The 16,497-nt window shown below is 37.5% G+C and overlaps 1 protein-coding gene across 10 annotated transcripts in view; it reads left to right on the top strand.

Annotated features, from left to right (window-relative positions):
* RGS22 (regulator of G protein signaling 22) overlaps positions 1-16,497 on the top strand; it is a 154,508-nt gene that overhangs the window by 88,005 nt on the left and 50,006 nt on the right. For all 10 annotated transcript variants that reach the window (XM_067017197.1, XM_067017195.1, XM_067017198.1 and 7 more), the window contains 2 exons: positions 4,788-4,982; positions 13,033-13,125. In XM_067017197.1, coding sequence (XP_066873298.1) covers positions 4,788-4,982; positions 13,033-13,125 — 288 coding nt within the window. The remainder of the gene's footprint in view (positions 1-4,787; positions 4,983-13,032; positions 13,126-16,497) is intronic.

The raw sequence follows: 16,497 nt of genomic DNA, 5'->3' as shown, positions 1-16,497 counted from the left end.
AAAATAATAAAGCAAAATTCCAGAAGGTATGATAGAGTATATAAATGGCATCTAGGGTCTCATAGGACTGTGGGTAGCAGTAGTTTTTAAAAGACATGAGGAGTGAAGGCAAGACTGGGAGTGGAAAGGAAAGGAGTAGATTTGGGTGTCCACCAGAAGCTGACAGTCACTTCTGTCACTGTTATTCTAGTCACCATTTCAGCTTCTTTTGTACTTTACCTTCTTCACTGTTATGCTTTTAAATCAAAGGAATCACCTTGATGTCTATACAAAGAGTTTGGTATGTGGTACACCAAGTCTTCTTAAACTACAGTTTTGAATGTAGCTGACTCAGTGATAAAACAGTTGCTTTATTTGGCCATTAGAGGATATTCCTGCCCCAATAAAACCTGACTACTGATTTTTTTTCTTTCTTTCTTTCTTTCTTTTTTTTTTTGCTAAATAGGAACTGATTTTAACTTAAGTGATTTGGGGGGTCAAATTTACTTTCCTTTGGGGTAAATTTGAAATTACTGAAACAAATTCTAGAGACATTTTTCAATGTTGTTAATTTGATCATGTTCGTTTTTAGTTTCTTAATTTACCTTAGTATAGACATTATTTTAATTAGTGTATTTTTTAAAACTTCCAGTTTAGAAAATGTTTAAGAGTAGATTTTAATCTGATACAATCTTAGCTTGTTAAACAGGTTAGATTTAGGTCATTCTTCTAAATAACTTACAAGGTTAGGAAAAATTGCCATGTGTGTCTGAAGCAAATTTCATTTAAAATACTTTAGAATCATTTGGTAAGAGTATGGTTCACTTTGGACTTTTAAATCCAGCAGGCTATGTACCTATATTTTAGGGAAGGGAGTTTCCAGACTGCAGATTATCTAATTAAATAAAACATCTAGAATGGCTTTTAAATATGCCCCTTCTCCCATATCTCACAACCCTTAGGAAGAAAGAGATGTTCTTTGCTGCTCTTCAGGACTCATCTTTTTTTTTTTGTGTGTGTGTGTGTGTGTGTGTGTGTGTGTGTGTGTGTGTGTGTGTGTGTGTGGTATGTGGGCCTCTCACTGTTGTGGCCTCTCCCGCTGCAGAGCACAGGCTCCGGACGCGCAGGCTCAGCGGCCGTGGCTCACGGGCCCAGCCGCTCGGCGGCATGTGGGATCCTCCCGGACCAGGGCACGAACCCATGTCCCCTGCATTGGCAGGCGGACTCTCAACCAATGTGCCACCAGGGAAGCCCCAGGACTCATCTTTTAATAGCTTCAAAAATTTTGGAGTTGTCTCCATCTGCTCATTTCCCCCCTCCTTAACCTCATTAATGTTATCTAAAGACCTTTTCAGTTCTCTTTATCTTCCTAGAAAATTTCAATACATGACTCATGAAATTTCTCCCTACTTTTTCTTTTTTATCGCCTTGAAACTTTTCAGTACCCAAACTAATAATCCTTATAACATATGTGCTAGAGTGTTTCTTAATTTACCCAATTCCAATGTCTTTTATCTCCATTGCTCCTAAGTTAACTATAGGGATGGCCATATACCAGAATTCATCATAATTTGGAACTACTCCAGCTTAAAATTTTTGAACTCTGAAATTTCCCTTTCAGATTGTAATTTCAGATTAGACCACTATCTTCCATTCATTTATTTAGCATATATTTATTGAGTGCCTATTATACACTGAACTTTATAGTCCTCCCTTTTAACTATGCTACCTGGGCTTCTCCTTTATCTTCACTTCTAGTTCTTTGATACTCTGCCCTGCTTGTTATTGTATTACTACCCTGACTCTAACCTCGTGTGCTTTTCTACCTATAATGGGCCTCATGGTTGGTCATTTCAACTGCACTTTAAATCTGAACTTTCAGTTCTGACTTCTTTTTCTTAGGCTCTTTTACAATTTCCTCTGACCTTATTCATTATTATTATATTTTATAATCAATATGTATTGCTATTTCCCTATATATTTTTGCTTTATATTGTTCTATATTCCATCCTGCTTTTGTCCAGGGCCTCCCTTTAATTAATTAATTAATTTAGTGTAGGTCTGCTGGTGATGAATTCTGGTTTTGTTTATTGACTTATGACATCTTTATTTCCTTTTTACTTTAGAAGGGTATTTTTTTTTTACCAGGTGTAGAATTATAGGTTAGCAGTTATTTTCTTTTGGCCCATTAAAGACTCAAGGCAAGAGTCTGTATCAGGTCCACCCCTGCTCTTAGAGTGTCTTGAGAGCCTGGGATGTTTATAGGGGCTTCCCTATTGGCAGGTCCTGAACTATAATCCTTATCCTCTCAGTGCTAAGAAACGTCCAAATACTCCAATTATAGGTAATTATAAGGACTTTGGCTGTTATTCTGTGTGAGATGGGAAGTCACTGGAGAGTTTGAATGGAGGAGTGATACACAAAAGAATTTCTCTGTTTTTTGTGGTTTTAAAAAAAAAAAAGACCATGAAGAGGCAAAGAAGAACCTGAGAAGACCAGTTAGGAGGCTATTGCAAAAAAGCAAACAAGAGATGTGGGTGGCCTGTAATTTTTTGTCTGACTATTAAAATAACTTCCAAACTGCCTCAAATCTTGGTCTACTCAAACCGTTTCTCCCATATGATGCCACAGTGATTTATTTCTAAAATTCATATCTAATGATGTCACTCCTCAGAGATTCCCCATTTTATATCTTTAGGTAAAAATTCAAATTCCTTACCGAAGGAAAACAGATCATATCCATGCTCTGGAGCCTTCCTCCCTTTATATCCTCCTCTCTTATTCTACCTCTTTCCTTTAGCCAGTGTTCTCTACTTGGAGCCTAGATTCTCTCTATAGGTTATAAAACCCCCTTAGGCCTCCATGCCTTGGGCCATGTTTTCCTTCTTGGACTGTCCTTCTCATCAACTCCTCTCTCTTGTCTGACTTACTCCAACTCATCTTTAAAGATTCAGATTAAAGACTAAGGAAGAAGCTTATCTTTCTCTTGGAAGAGTTTCTGAACCTTTTCCTTCCCCATTCCAAGACAAAAATGAGTCTTTTCTGTGGATTCAGTACAAATCAATAAACATTTATAACATCTACTCTCTACCAAAACAGTTTTTAGGAGTTGGAGAATCAGAGAGGACTAAGCTGCAGTATTTGCCCTCAAGATCCTTGTTCTAGAAGAGAAGACACATAAAATACATGATTGCATGATAGTGTGATAAGTGTAGTAGTAAAAAGCATGATCTTGGGAGGAGGGTATGAGTGAAGGGCTCCTAGAAGAGGAGACATCCATATCAGTTTTTAAGAATAAATCAGAGTTTATCAGGCAGACAAGGTGCATGGGGTAGGGCTTATATACAAGATTGAAGGAACAATGTGTGCAATGATATAGAATGGCAAGACATCAAGGTTTAGGGAATTACAGAAAAGTGTGTATCTGAGTGTAAAGTTTAAAAGTTGATTAATGGAGGTGAGCTTAAAAAGAAAGGCAATTATTGAAGATCTTATTTTCAATGCATATCTTTATTGTAGTTCTTATCATACTGTGTTGTAACCACTGGTTTTCATCTCTTTGTCACACCAAATGGCTCCTTCAGGGCAGGCATTCATTAATCTTTACATACATAGCACCTATCCAAGTGTCTAAGCTGTAGTGGATACATGGTAAATGCTTATGTTATTAATGTGAACCCTTTAAAACTTTTAAAAGATTATTTTACATAAGACTACTATTTGGTATTTGGTACAAGTATCTACCTATCTGTCTACCTATCTATCTTATCGCCTAGGTTGAATCTAGACATTATCAGTTCCAAAGTCTAAGTATAAAAATAAAATTGAAATAAAATGCAATTAATTAGAGATTCTTTTTTTTTTAAGATAACTATTTTGATATAGTGATGTAAATAGAACAGAATGAAGAAAAAATTATGATAGAGATCAGATAACCTTTAAAACGGAGGAGTGTGTCGCTTTGGGGAGAAATCACCAATAGTCTTTCTTATTTTTATTTTTAACAGCTTTATTGAGGTTTAATTTACATGCCATAAAATTCATTAATTTTAAGTATGAAACAATAACAAAAACTTCAGTTAAATGTGATGTGCAGGGCATGACATATCCAGTATGTAACATTTTAAAAATTAAATGTTATTAAATTGCTTCTCAGATTTAAATAGCTGTTATTGAGAGATAAGACAAATGAGTAGAATGGAATAGACATTTATGCAGCTTTGTCTAGGAAGCTAGAAGTTCCATGTACATCCTTCTATTCACTCTTCTTTCCTTCTTGTATCTCTTCCACAGCATTGGACACCAGTTGGAGACATTTAAGAACTCTGGAACTCAGTTGGGTAGGAGAGGTAGTCTGTTGGGTCGCTACACTGATAGTCAGTTTTCAGCCCTGGTGAATTCTTGCCTCTTTTTCCCAAAAAGGCATTTCAAACCACTTTGGAAAGTAACACAAATGTGTTAGAAATGTCATGAACATTAGGAAAGGAGACATATAACCTGGAATCAATCATAATAATACATAGTAGTAATCTGACAAAAAATAGAATACCCAAATCACATACACTTATACAAGATCCAGTGACTAGTTGAGTAATAACCAACGAAGAAATAGGAAAAGAAAATGAAAAGCAAAGGTTTTGAATAAACACATTGCTTTGTCTTAAGTAGTTTCACACATCTTTTCAAGAAAAAACATCACTTGAGCTTGTTTGCCTTCTCTTAACTTTTAAAAAATGGCTTTGCTGAGGAATCTACTAACCATTATGGTTTCTTCTAATATCCTCTCCTTTCTCCCCCTTCTCCCTTAGTATCTTTTTGCCACATACATTGCTCCTTCAGCCACTCTTGACATTGGACTCCAACAGGAAAAGAAAAAAGAAATTTATATGAAAATACAGCCGCCATTTGAAGACCTTTTCGACACAGCAGAAGAATATATTCTTCTCCTCCTTCTTGAGCCTTGGACAAAGATGGTAAAATCAGACCAAGTTGCTTACAGAAAGGTATTGTGGCACTGATGAATTGTGTGTGAACGATTCAGGTTTACTCCAAAACCTGATGATGGGCAACATTGTTAACTTGCAAGAGAGAAAAGCTGGAAAGGATTTCATGTGGGCCAGGGACTCAGAGTTAAGATTTGGGCAGACACAAAATTGAGGCAGGGGAAGTATTTATTAACTTAGTTTTTGCCAGTTTCCCTGTAGTGTCCTAACAAAAGGCTAAAATTGATGTCATTTTTAAGTCTGTCTACAAATATATCAGCAGAGAAAAATCTGAGTTTTGGTTTCCTGTGAACCAATAAAGTATGCCATGATAATATACTCGCTTTGTCACTTCTTTGCCATTTCTCAGCAGTGGCTTTAATTTTGATTAATGGAAGGAGGCTGTTTATTTTTATTCTGGATGAATTACAGTAAATATTACACCCATGGAAAATATAAACGTTTCATATATACTGTGGAAAGCACATTCTCTGACTTAAAGCACCCTCAGATGTTCATCAGGTCAGACTGCTTGATTTGATAAAAGTGTCAACACATCTATTTTCATTCCAAAAGAGGTCATTTTAAGTCTCAGGGCTTGAATATTTTCACTATTCTTATTGATGGGTGGAGGAAATTTCTTTAAATGTTTATTTTGAATCACAAATTAAAACCATTTGTGGGTATTTTTAATATTAAGTTAATGCATGTACCCTGTACATGAGGTCATTTCAGGCAGATACCTGCTGTCTCTGTATTGCTCTTCTTCATTCAGATCTCCTGAACAACTTCTTGGTCATGTCTTCTCCCAGAAAGGATGGGTGAGGTAATTAAGATGAAATTAATACCAAGCACCTCGGATAGAGTCACCTTATTGGATAGTGACCAACACAGCCCTACAGCTTACTAAATTCATTGACTAAACTAATGAATTTTTCCGTCCTGATTTCTTTTTGTCCTGAAAAATTAGCATTTGCATCCTTTCTACTACAAAAATACATATTTTACACTAGGAAAATTGGGATATTATATGAAATTTTAAAAAAATTCTCTCCAGGGACTTCCCTGGTGGTCCAGTGGTTAAGACACCGTGCTCCCAATGCAGGGGGCCCAGGTTCGATCCCGTCAGGGAACTGGATCCTGCATGCCGCAATGAAGATCCCACACACCTCAACGAAGATCCCGCATGTGGCAGCAGAGATCCTGCATGCCGCAACTAAGACCTGACGCAGCCAAATAAATAAATAAATAAATATTTTTTTTAAGAAAAGAAAAATTCTCTCCAGTCCTGATTTTATTATTATTATTATTATTATTTTTTTTTTTTTTTTTTTTTTTTTTTTTTTTGTGGTATGCGGGCCTCTCACTGCTGTGGCCTCTCCCGTTGCGGAGCACAGGCTCCGGACGCGCAGGCCCAGCGGCCATGGCTCACGGGCCCAGTCGCTCCACGGCATGTGGGATCTTCCCGGACCAGGGCACGAACCCGTGACCCCTGCATCGGCAGGCGGACTCTCAACCACTGCGCCACCAGGGAAGCCCTATTTTTTAAACTAATTAAATTTTTCTTTGGCCACGCCTCGCAGCTTGCGGGATCTTAGTTACCCAACCAGGGATGGAATCCATGCCCTCCTCAGTGAAAGCGCAGAGTCCTAAGCACTGGACAGCCAGGGAAGTCCCCAGTCATGATTTTAAATACAGTATATGGTATAGAGGAAAATGGATATAAGATATGGTCCTAAGATGACAAAACAGATTCAGAATTATAACTAACTTCCCTAAACCAAGAAGTTTTAGCATTAGCAGTGATTCTTATGAAATGCCTGGGATAAATTATACACTCTTTTTAATAAGAGGAAAAATAAAATTCTCTTAATTCTATAAACTTATTAAGTTCGGCCTAGAGGACTTCTCTAAAAGTCCAACTGACTGGATTATGTAGACTCTTTCCCAAAAAGGATAAACAAGAAGATTTAACCAAAATTAATTATTAAATACAGGAGTTCTCAGTCAGCTAAACTGATTTTTCTCAATAGAGAAATGGAAAATGATCTTGTTATCCTGACCGTATGAAGCAGTGCAATACACACTCTGAAAGCTAAGTCCTACTGTGAGGTTTAATTTGATGATTGACTCTCCCGTCTCTTGCTATAGCAATAAAACATTTGCTCACAGACTGATAACAATAGAGTCTAGTCATTTTTTTGTTCTACTGTGGATTATTTGGTCCCTAAAGCTAACAGTGCCTATCTTCATGACTATTATCCTGTTATAAAGAATGGAGGATGGAAAAGTGATCCACCCAACGTGTTTGCACTGTCTGCTAGTTCACATGCGGTGTCCAGAAAGGAGGAATGATCTTTGGTGGCATTATATCATTACATAAAAATGTATACATTTTTTATCATTTGAAGCCTGACTTTGCTATAGCTAATGTTTTGTTTTTAACATATTTATGGGAGTATAATTGCTTTACAATGGTGTGTTAGTTTCTGCTTTACAACAAAGTGAATCAGTTATACATATACATATGTTCCCATATCTCTTCCCTCTTCCGTCTCCCTGTCTCCCACCCTCCCTAACCCACCCCTCTAGGTGGTCACAAAGCACCGAGATGATCTCCCTGTGCTATGCGGCTGCTTCCCACTAGCTATCTGTTTTACATTTGGTAGTGTATATATATCCATGCCACTCTCTCACTTTGCCACAGCTTACCCTTCCCCCTCCCCATATCCTCAAGTCCATTCTCTAGTAGGTGTGTGTCTTTATTCTCGTCTTACCCCTAGGTTCTTCATGACCTTTTTTCTTTCTTTTTTTTTTTAACATCTTTATTTGAGTATAACTGTTTTACAATAGTGTGTTAGTTTCTCCTGTACAACAAAGTGAATCAGTTATACATATACATATGTTCCCATAACTCTTCCCTCTTGTGTCACCCTCCCTCCCACCCTCCCTATCCCACCCCTCTAGGTGGTCACACAGCACAGAGGTGAACTCCCTGTGCTATGCTGCAGCTTCCCACTAGCTATCTAATTTACATTTGGTAGTGTGTATATGTCCCTGCCACTCTCTCACATCGTCACAACTTACCCTTCCCCCTCCCCATATCCTCAAGTCCATGCTCTAGTAGGTCTGTGTTTTATTCCCATCCTACCACTAATCTCTTCATGACATTTTTTTTTTTAGATTCCATATATATGTGTTAGCATATGGTATTTGTTTTTCTCTTTCTGACTTGCTTCACTCTGTATGACAGACTATAGATCCATCCATCTCACTACAAATATCTTAATTTCGTTTCTTTTTATGGCTGAGTAATATTCTGTTGTATATATGTGCCACATCTTCTTTATCCATTCATCTGATGATGGACACTTAGGTCGCTTCCATGACCTGGCTATTGTAAATAGTGCTGTAATGAACATTTTCGTACATGACTGTCTTTGAATTATGCTTTTCTCAGGGTATATGCCCAGTAGTGGGATTGCTGAGTCATATGGTAGTTCTATTTGTAGTTTTTTAAGGAACCTCCATAGTGTTCTCCATAGTGGCTGTATCAATTTACATTCCCACCAACAGTGCAAGAGTGTTACCTTTTCTCCACACCCTCTACAGCATTTATTGTTCCTAGATTTTTTAAACATCTTTATTGGAGTATAACTGTTTTACAGTGATGTGTTAGTTTCTGCTTTACAACAAAGTGAATCAGTTATACATATATATGTTCCCATATCTCTTCCCTCTTGCGTCTCCCTCCGTCCCACCCTCGCTATCTCACCCCTCTAGGTGGTCACAAACCACCGAGCTCATCTCCCTGTGCCATGCGGCTGCTTCCCACTAGCTACCACCCTACGTTTGGTAGTGTATATATTTCCATGCCACTCTCTCACTTCGTCACAGCTTACCCTTCCCCCTCCCCATATCCTCAAGTCCATGCTCTAGTAGGTCTGTGTTTTATCCCCATCATACCCCTAGTCTCTTCATGACATTTTTTTTTCTGAGAATCCATATGTATGTGTTAGCATACGGTATTTGTTTTTCTCCTTCTGACTTACTTGCTCTGTATGACAGACTCCAGGTCTATCCACCTCATTACAAATAACTCAGTTTCATTTCTTTTTATGGATGAGTAATATTCCATTGTATATATGTGCCACATCTTCTTTATCCATTCATCTATTGATGGACACTTAGGTTGTTTCCATGAACTGGCTATTGTAAATAGAGCTGTAATGAACATTTTGGTACATGACTCTTTGAATTATGGTTTTCTCAGGGTATTTGCCCAGTAGTGGGATTGCTGGGTCGTATGGTAGTTCTATTTGTAGTTTTTTAAGGAACCTCCATAGTGTTCTCCATAGTGGCTGTATCAGTTTACATTCCCACCAGCACTGCAAGAGTGTTCCCTTTTCTCCACACCCTCTCCAGCATTTATTGTTTCTAGATTTTTTGATGACGGCCATTCTGATTGGTGTGAGATGATATCTCATTGTAGTCTTGATTTGCATTTCTCTAGTGGTTAATGATGTTGAGCATTCTTTCATGTGTTTGTTGGCAGTCTGTATATCTTCTTTGGAGAAATGTCTGTTTAGGTCTTCTGCCCATTTTTGGATTGGGTTGTTTGTTTTTTTGTTGTTGAGCTGCTTGAGCTGCTTGTAAATTTTGGAGATTAATCCTTTGTCAGTTGCTTCATTTGCAAATATTTTCTCCCATTCTGAGGGTTGTCTTTTGGTCTCATTTGTGGTTTCCTTTGCTGTGCAAAAGCTTTTAAGTTTCATTAGGTTCCATTTGTTTATTTTTGTTTTTATTTCCATTTCTCTAGGAGGCGGGTCAAAGAGGATCTTGCTGTGATTTATGTCATAGAGTGTTCTGCCTATGTTTTCCTCTAAGAGTTTGATAGTGTCTGGCCTTACATGTAGGTCTTTAACCCATTTTGAGTTTATTTTTGTGTATGGTGTTAGGGAGTGTTCTAATTTCATACTTTTACAGGTAGCTGTCCAGTTTTCCCAGCACCACTTATTGAAGAGGCTGTCTTTTCTCCACTGTGTTTCCTTCCCTCCTTTATCAAAGATAAGGTGACCATATGTGTGTGGGTTTATCTCTGGGCTTTCTATCCTGTTCCATTGATCTATGTTTCTTTTTTTGTGCCAGTAGCATACTGTCTTGATTACTATAGCTTTGTAGTATAGTCTGAAGTCAGGGAGCCTGATTCCTCCAGCTCCATTTTTCATTCTCAAGATTGCTTTGGCTATTTGGGGTCTTTTGTGTTTCCATACAAATTGTGAAATTTTTTGTTCTAGTTCTGTAAAAAAAAAAATTGATAGTGGTAGTTTGATAGGGATTGCATTGAATCTGTAGATTGCTTTGGGTAGTAGAGTCATTTTCACAATGTTGATTCTTCCAGTCCAAGAACATTGTATGTCACTCCATCTATTTGTATCATCTTTCATTTCTTTCATCAGTGTCTTATAGTTTTCTGCATACAGGTCTTTTGTCTCCTTAGGTAGGTTTATTCCTAGGTATTTTATTCTTTTTGTTGCAGTGGTAAATAGGAGTGTTTTCTTAATTTCAGTTTCAGATTTTTCATCATTAGTGTTTTGGAATGCCAGAGATTTCTGTGCGTTAATTCTGTATCCTGCTACTTTACCAAATTCATTGATTAGCTCTAGTAGTTTTCTGGTAGCATCTTTAGGATTCTCTGTGTATAATATCATGTCATCTGCAAACAGTGACAGCTTTACTTCTTCTTTTCCTATTTGGATTCCTTTTATTTCTTTTTCTTCTCTGATTGCTGTGACTAAAACCTCCAGAACTATGTTGAATAAGAGTGATGAGAGTGGGCAACCTTGTCTTGTTCCTGGTCTTAGAGGAAATGGTTTCAGTTTTTCACCATTGAGGATGATGTTGGCTGTGGGTTTGTCATATATGGCCTTTATTATGTTGAGGAAAGTTCCCTCTATGCCTACTTTCTGCAGGGTTTTAATCATAAATGGGTGTTGAGTTTTGTCAGAAGCTTTCTCTGCATCTATTGAGATGATCATATGGTTTTTCTCCTTCCATTTGTTAATATGGTGTATCACGTTGATTGATTTGCGTATATTGAAGAATCCTTGCATTCCTGGAATAAACCCCACTTGATCATGGTGTATGATCCTTTAATGTGCTGTTGGATTCTGTTTGCTAGTATTTTGTTGAGGATTTTTGCATCTATGTTCATCAGTAATATTGGCCTGTAGTTTTCTTTCTTTGTGACATCTTTGTCTGGTTTTGGTATCAGGGTGATGGTGGCCTCATAGAATGAGTTTGGGAGTGTTCCTCCCTCTGCTATCTTTTGGAAGAGTTTGAGAAGGATAGGTGTTAGCTCTTCTCTAAATGTTTGATATAATTTGCCTGTGAAGCCATCTGGTCCTGGGCTTTTGTTTGTTGGAAGATTTTGAATCACAGTTTCAATTTCAGTGCTTGTGATTGGTCTGTTCATATTTTCTATTTCTTCCTGGTTCAGTCTCGGCAGGTTGTGCATTTCTAAGAATTTGTCCATTTCTTCCAGGTTGTCCATTTTATTGGCGTAGAGTTACTTGTAGTAATCTCTCATGATCTTTTGTATTTCTGCAGTGTCAGTTGTTACTTCTCCGTTTTCATTTCCAATTCTATTGATTTGAGTCTTCTCCCATTTTTTCTTGATGAGTCTGGCTAATGTTTTATCAATTTTGTTTATCTTTTCAAAGAACCAGCTTTTAATTTTATTGATATTCGCTATCATTTCCTTCATTTCTTTTTCATTTATTTCTGATCTGATCTTTATGATCTCTTTCCTTTCTGCTCAACACCACCAAATCAGCTTTACATCAAATGCTAAAGGTACTTCTCTAGGCCAGAAACACAAGAGAAGGAAAAGACCTACAATAACAAACCCAATACAGTTAAGGACATGGGAATAGGAACATACATATTGATAATTATGTTAAATGTAAATGGAATAAATGCTCCCACCACAAGACACAGACTGGCTGAATGGATACAAAAACAAGACCCGTATATATGCTGTCTACAAGAGACCCACTTCAGACCTAGGGACACATACAGACTGAAAGTGAGGGGCTGGAAAAAGATATTCCATGCAAATGGTAATCAAAAGAAAGCTGGAGTAGCAATTCTGATATCAGACAAAATAGACTTTAAAATAAAGACAATTACAAGAGACAAAGAAGGACACTACAGAATCATGAAGAGATCGATCCAAAAAGAAGATATAACATTTGTAAATATTTATGCACCCAACGTAGGAGCACCTCAATACATAAGGCAAATACTAACAGCCATAAAAGGGGACGAAATTGACAGTAACACAATCATAGTAGGGGACTTTAACACCCCACTTTCACCAATGGACAGATCATCCAAAATGAAAATAAATAAACACAAGCTTTAAATGATACATTAAACAAGATGGACTTAATTGATATTTATAGGGCATTCCATCCACAAACAACAGAATACACATTTTTCTCAAGTGCTCTTTTATCCATTATCCAGGATAAATCATATCTTGGGTCACAAATCAAGCCTTGGTAAATTTAAGAAATTTGAAATCATATAAAGTATCTTTTCTGACCACAATGCTATGAGACTAGATATCAATTACAGGAAAAGATCTGTAAAAAATACAAACACATGGAGTCTAAACAGTATACTACTTCATAACTAAGAGATCACTGAAGAAATCTAAGAGGAAATCAAAAAGTACCTAGAAACAAATGACAAGGAAAACATGACAACCCAAAACCTATGGGATGCAGCAAAAGCAGTTCTAAGAGGGAGGTTTATAGCAATACAGTCCTACCTTAAGAAACAGGGAACATCTCAAAAAAACAACCTAACCTTGCACTTAAAGCAATTGTAGCTAATGTTTTTCACTATGTGGGTCTTCCTGCTTCTGCCTCCAAACTAACTTACTTTATTGACAAGTGTATTTGTTTTTTAGCCCACTGTTATTGGCAAATTGTGCATTCTTTCCCCACTTTTTCATAATACACATTCTTTTGATGTTACAAACTTTATTATTGTGTTATTATAGGTGGAGCTGGTGGAGGAGACTCGACAGCTAGATTCCACTTACTTCAGAAAGCTACAGGCTTTGCATAAAGAGAGAGTTTCCAAGAAGGCTGAGGTAAGAAACTCTCTTCTTAGAAAATCAAAGATTTTAACCTAGAAAAGGTTATCACTGCATGTATTGAGGGGGGGAGCGGTGGGGAGTAGGGGTCATATATTGAGGAAATCATGTATTGATAAAGTAGGGGTCAGGCAGTTTCATTTTCTGCTGCTTATTTGCCCAACATGCTGCATTTGACAGGTATCACATTTTTTTGACACATTTAACAACAAAGCCAGAAAAATAAAGCAGATTGAGTTGCATAGGGAGCCAAGATACACGTTTGCCTTAGCTAAGAGCCTTCAAGCCACAGTATATTCCTTTGACTGTTACTGGTTATTTTCTGTATGGCAGCAGCGCTATTTGTTGTCAAGTCACAAAAGAATTAAATTGAGTTTTCCAAACAGAAAAGGAAATGTTGTGTGACAGCAGTAAGCAAAATAATAAAGAAAAAATATGGAAAGACTTTAACAGAGTCACCTAAAATTATACATGCATTCCTAGGTGTACACATATATGCAAAGAGGGCTATCTGGAAAAATGTTAATCAAAATATTAAAAATAGCTCTGAGTGGTAAGGTTTCAGGTGATTTTTAAATTTTCTACTTTGTACCTATCTGAAATATTTATTCTTTTGCAGTAAAGTTTTACAGAAACAGTAAAGCTATTTTTTAAATGTAACCTTCTTGTTATTGCCTTATAAACACAGAAATTCTTTATTTGAAATTCTATTAATATCTGGAAAGGATACATAAAAATTCATAAAGTTGTATCTTTAAATTTTTTTAAATTTATAATACAATTCATAATACTTATACCTGAGGGAACGAGAAGATGGCGTAAGAGTAAGACGCGGGGATCACCTTCCTCCTCACAGATACATCAGAAATACATCTACACGTGGAACTTCTCCTATAGAACACCCACCGAACGCTGGCAGAAGACCTCAGACCTCCCAAAAGCCGTGTGGATTAAAGGCTCTTGGCACTCCAGCCAGGTGTCAAGGCTGTGTCTCTGAGGTGGGAGAACTAACCTCAGGACACTGGTCCACAAGAGACCTCTCAGCTCCACGTAATATCAAACGGCGAAAATCTCCCAGAGATCTCCATCTCAACACCAAGACCCAGATTCACTCAAGGATCAGCAACGAACAGTGCTGGACACCCTATACCCAACAAAGAGCGAGACAGGTCTACAGCCCCATCCATTAGCAGAGAGGCTGCCTAGAATCACAGTAAGGCTACCGACATCCCCATACATGCCCCCAGACGTGGACCTGCCCACCAGGGAGACGGGATCCAACCTCATCCACCAGAACAGGGGCACTGGTCCCCCCAACCAGGAAACCTGCTCAACCCACTCAACCAACCTCAGCCACTGGGGACAGCCACCAAAAATAGATAGAACTACAAACCTGCAGCCTGCAAAAGGGAGACCCCAAACACAGTAAGATAAGCAAAATGAGAAGACAGAAGAACACACAGCAGATGAAGGAACAAGATAAAAACACACCAGACCTAACAAATGAAGAGGTAATAGCCAATCTACCTGAAAGAGAATTTAGAATAATGATGGTGAAGATGATGCAAAATCTTGGAAATAGAATAGACAAATTGCAAGAAACAGTTAACAAGGACCTAGAAGAAATAAAGAGGAAGCAAGTAACGATGAGCAACACAATAAATGAAATGAAAAATACTCTAGACGGGATCAGTAGCAGAATAACTGAGGCAGAAGGACGGATAAGTGAACTGGAAGATAAAATAGTGGAAATAACTACTGCAAAGCAGAAGAAAGGAAAAAGAATGAAAAGAACTGAGGATAGTCTCAGAGATCTCTGGGACAACATTAAACGCACCAACATTCGAATCATAGGGGTCCCAGAAGAAGAAGAGAATAAGAAAGGGACTGAGAAAATATTTGAAGAGATTATAGTTGAAAACTTCCCTAATATAGGAAAGGAAATAGTCAACCAAGTCCAGGAAGCACAGAGAGTCCCATACAGGATAAACCCAAGGATAAACACGCCAAGACACATAATAATCAAACTGTCAAAAATTAAATACAAAGAAAACATATTAAAAGCAGCAAGGGAAAAACAACAAATAACACACAAGGGAATCCCCATAAGGCTAACATCTGATCTTTCAGCAGAAACTCTACAAGCCAGAAGGGAGTGGCAGGACATATTTAAAGTGATGAAGGAAAAAAACCTACAACCAAGATTACTCTACCCAGCAAGGATCTCATTCAGATTTGATGGAGAAATTAAAACCTTTACAGACAAGCAAAAGCTGAGAGAGTTCAGCACCACCAAACCAGCTTTACAACAAATGCTAAAGGAACTTCTCTAAGCAAGAAACATAAGAGAAGGAAAAGACCCACAAGAACAACCCGAAATAATTAAGTAAATGGTAATAGGAACGCACATATCAATAATTACCTTGAATGTAAATGGATTAAATGCTCCCACCAAAAGACACAGACTGGCTGAATGGATACAAAAACAGGACCCATATATATGCTGTCTACAAGAGACCCACTTCAGACCTAGGGACACTTACAGGCTGAAAGTGAGGGGATGGAAAAAGATATTCCATGCAAATGGAAATCAGAAGAAAGCTGGAGTAGCAATTCTCATATCAGACAAAATAGACTTTAAAATAAAAACTATTACAAGAGACAAAGAAGGACACTACATAATGATCAAGGGATCGATCCATGAAGAAGAGATAACAATTGTAAATATTTATGCACCCAACATAGGCGTACCTCAATACATAAGGCAAATACTAACAGCCATAAAAGGGGAAATCGACAGTAACACAATCATAGTAGGGGACTTTAACACCCCACTGTCACCAATGGACAGATCATCCAAAATGAAAATAAATAAGGAAACACAAGCTTTAAATGATACATTATACAAGATGGATTTGCTTGATATTTATAGGACATTCCATCCAAAAACAACAGAATACACATTTTTCTCAAGTGCCCATGGAACATTCTCCAGGATAGATCATATCTTGGGTCACAAATCTAGCCTTGGCAAATTTAAGAAAATTGAAATCGTTTCAAGTATCTTTTCCGACCACAACGCTATGAGACTAGATATCAATTACAGGAAAAGATCTGTAAAAAATACAAACACATGGAGGCTAAGCAATATACTACTTGATAACGAAGTGATCACTGAAGAAATCAAAGAGGAAATCAAAAAGTACTTAGAAACAAATGACAATGGAGACACGACGACCCAAAACCTATGCAGTTCTAAGAGGGAAGTTTATAGCAATACAATAATACCTTAAGAAACAGGAAGCATCTCGAATAAACAACTTAACTTTCCACCTAAAGCAATTAGAGAAGGAAGAACAAAAAAACCCC

This window comes from Kogia breviceps, chromosome 17, assembly GCF_026419965.1.
Source record: "Kogia breviceps isolate mKogBre1 chromosome 17, mKogBre1 haplotype 1, whole genome shotgun sequence".
NCBI classification, from domain to species: Eukaryota; Metazoa; Chordata; class Mammalia; order Artiodactyla; family Physeteridae; genus Kogia; species Kogia breviceps.
This window is presented reverse-complemented; position numbering and strand designations above follow the sequence as displayed.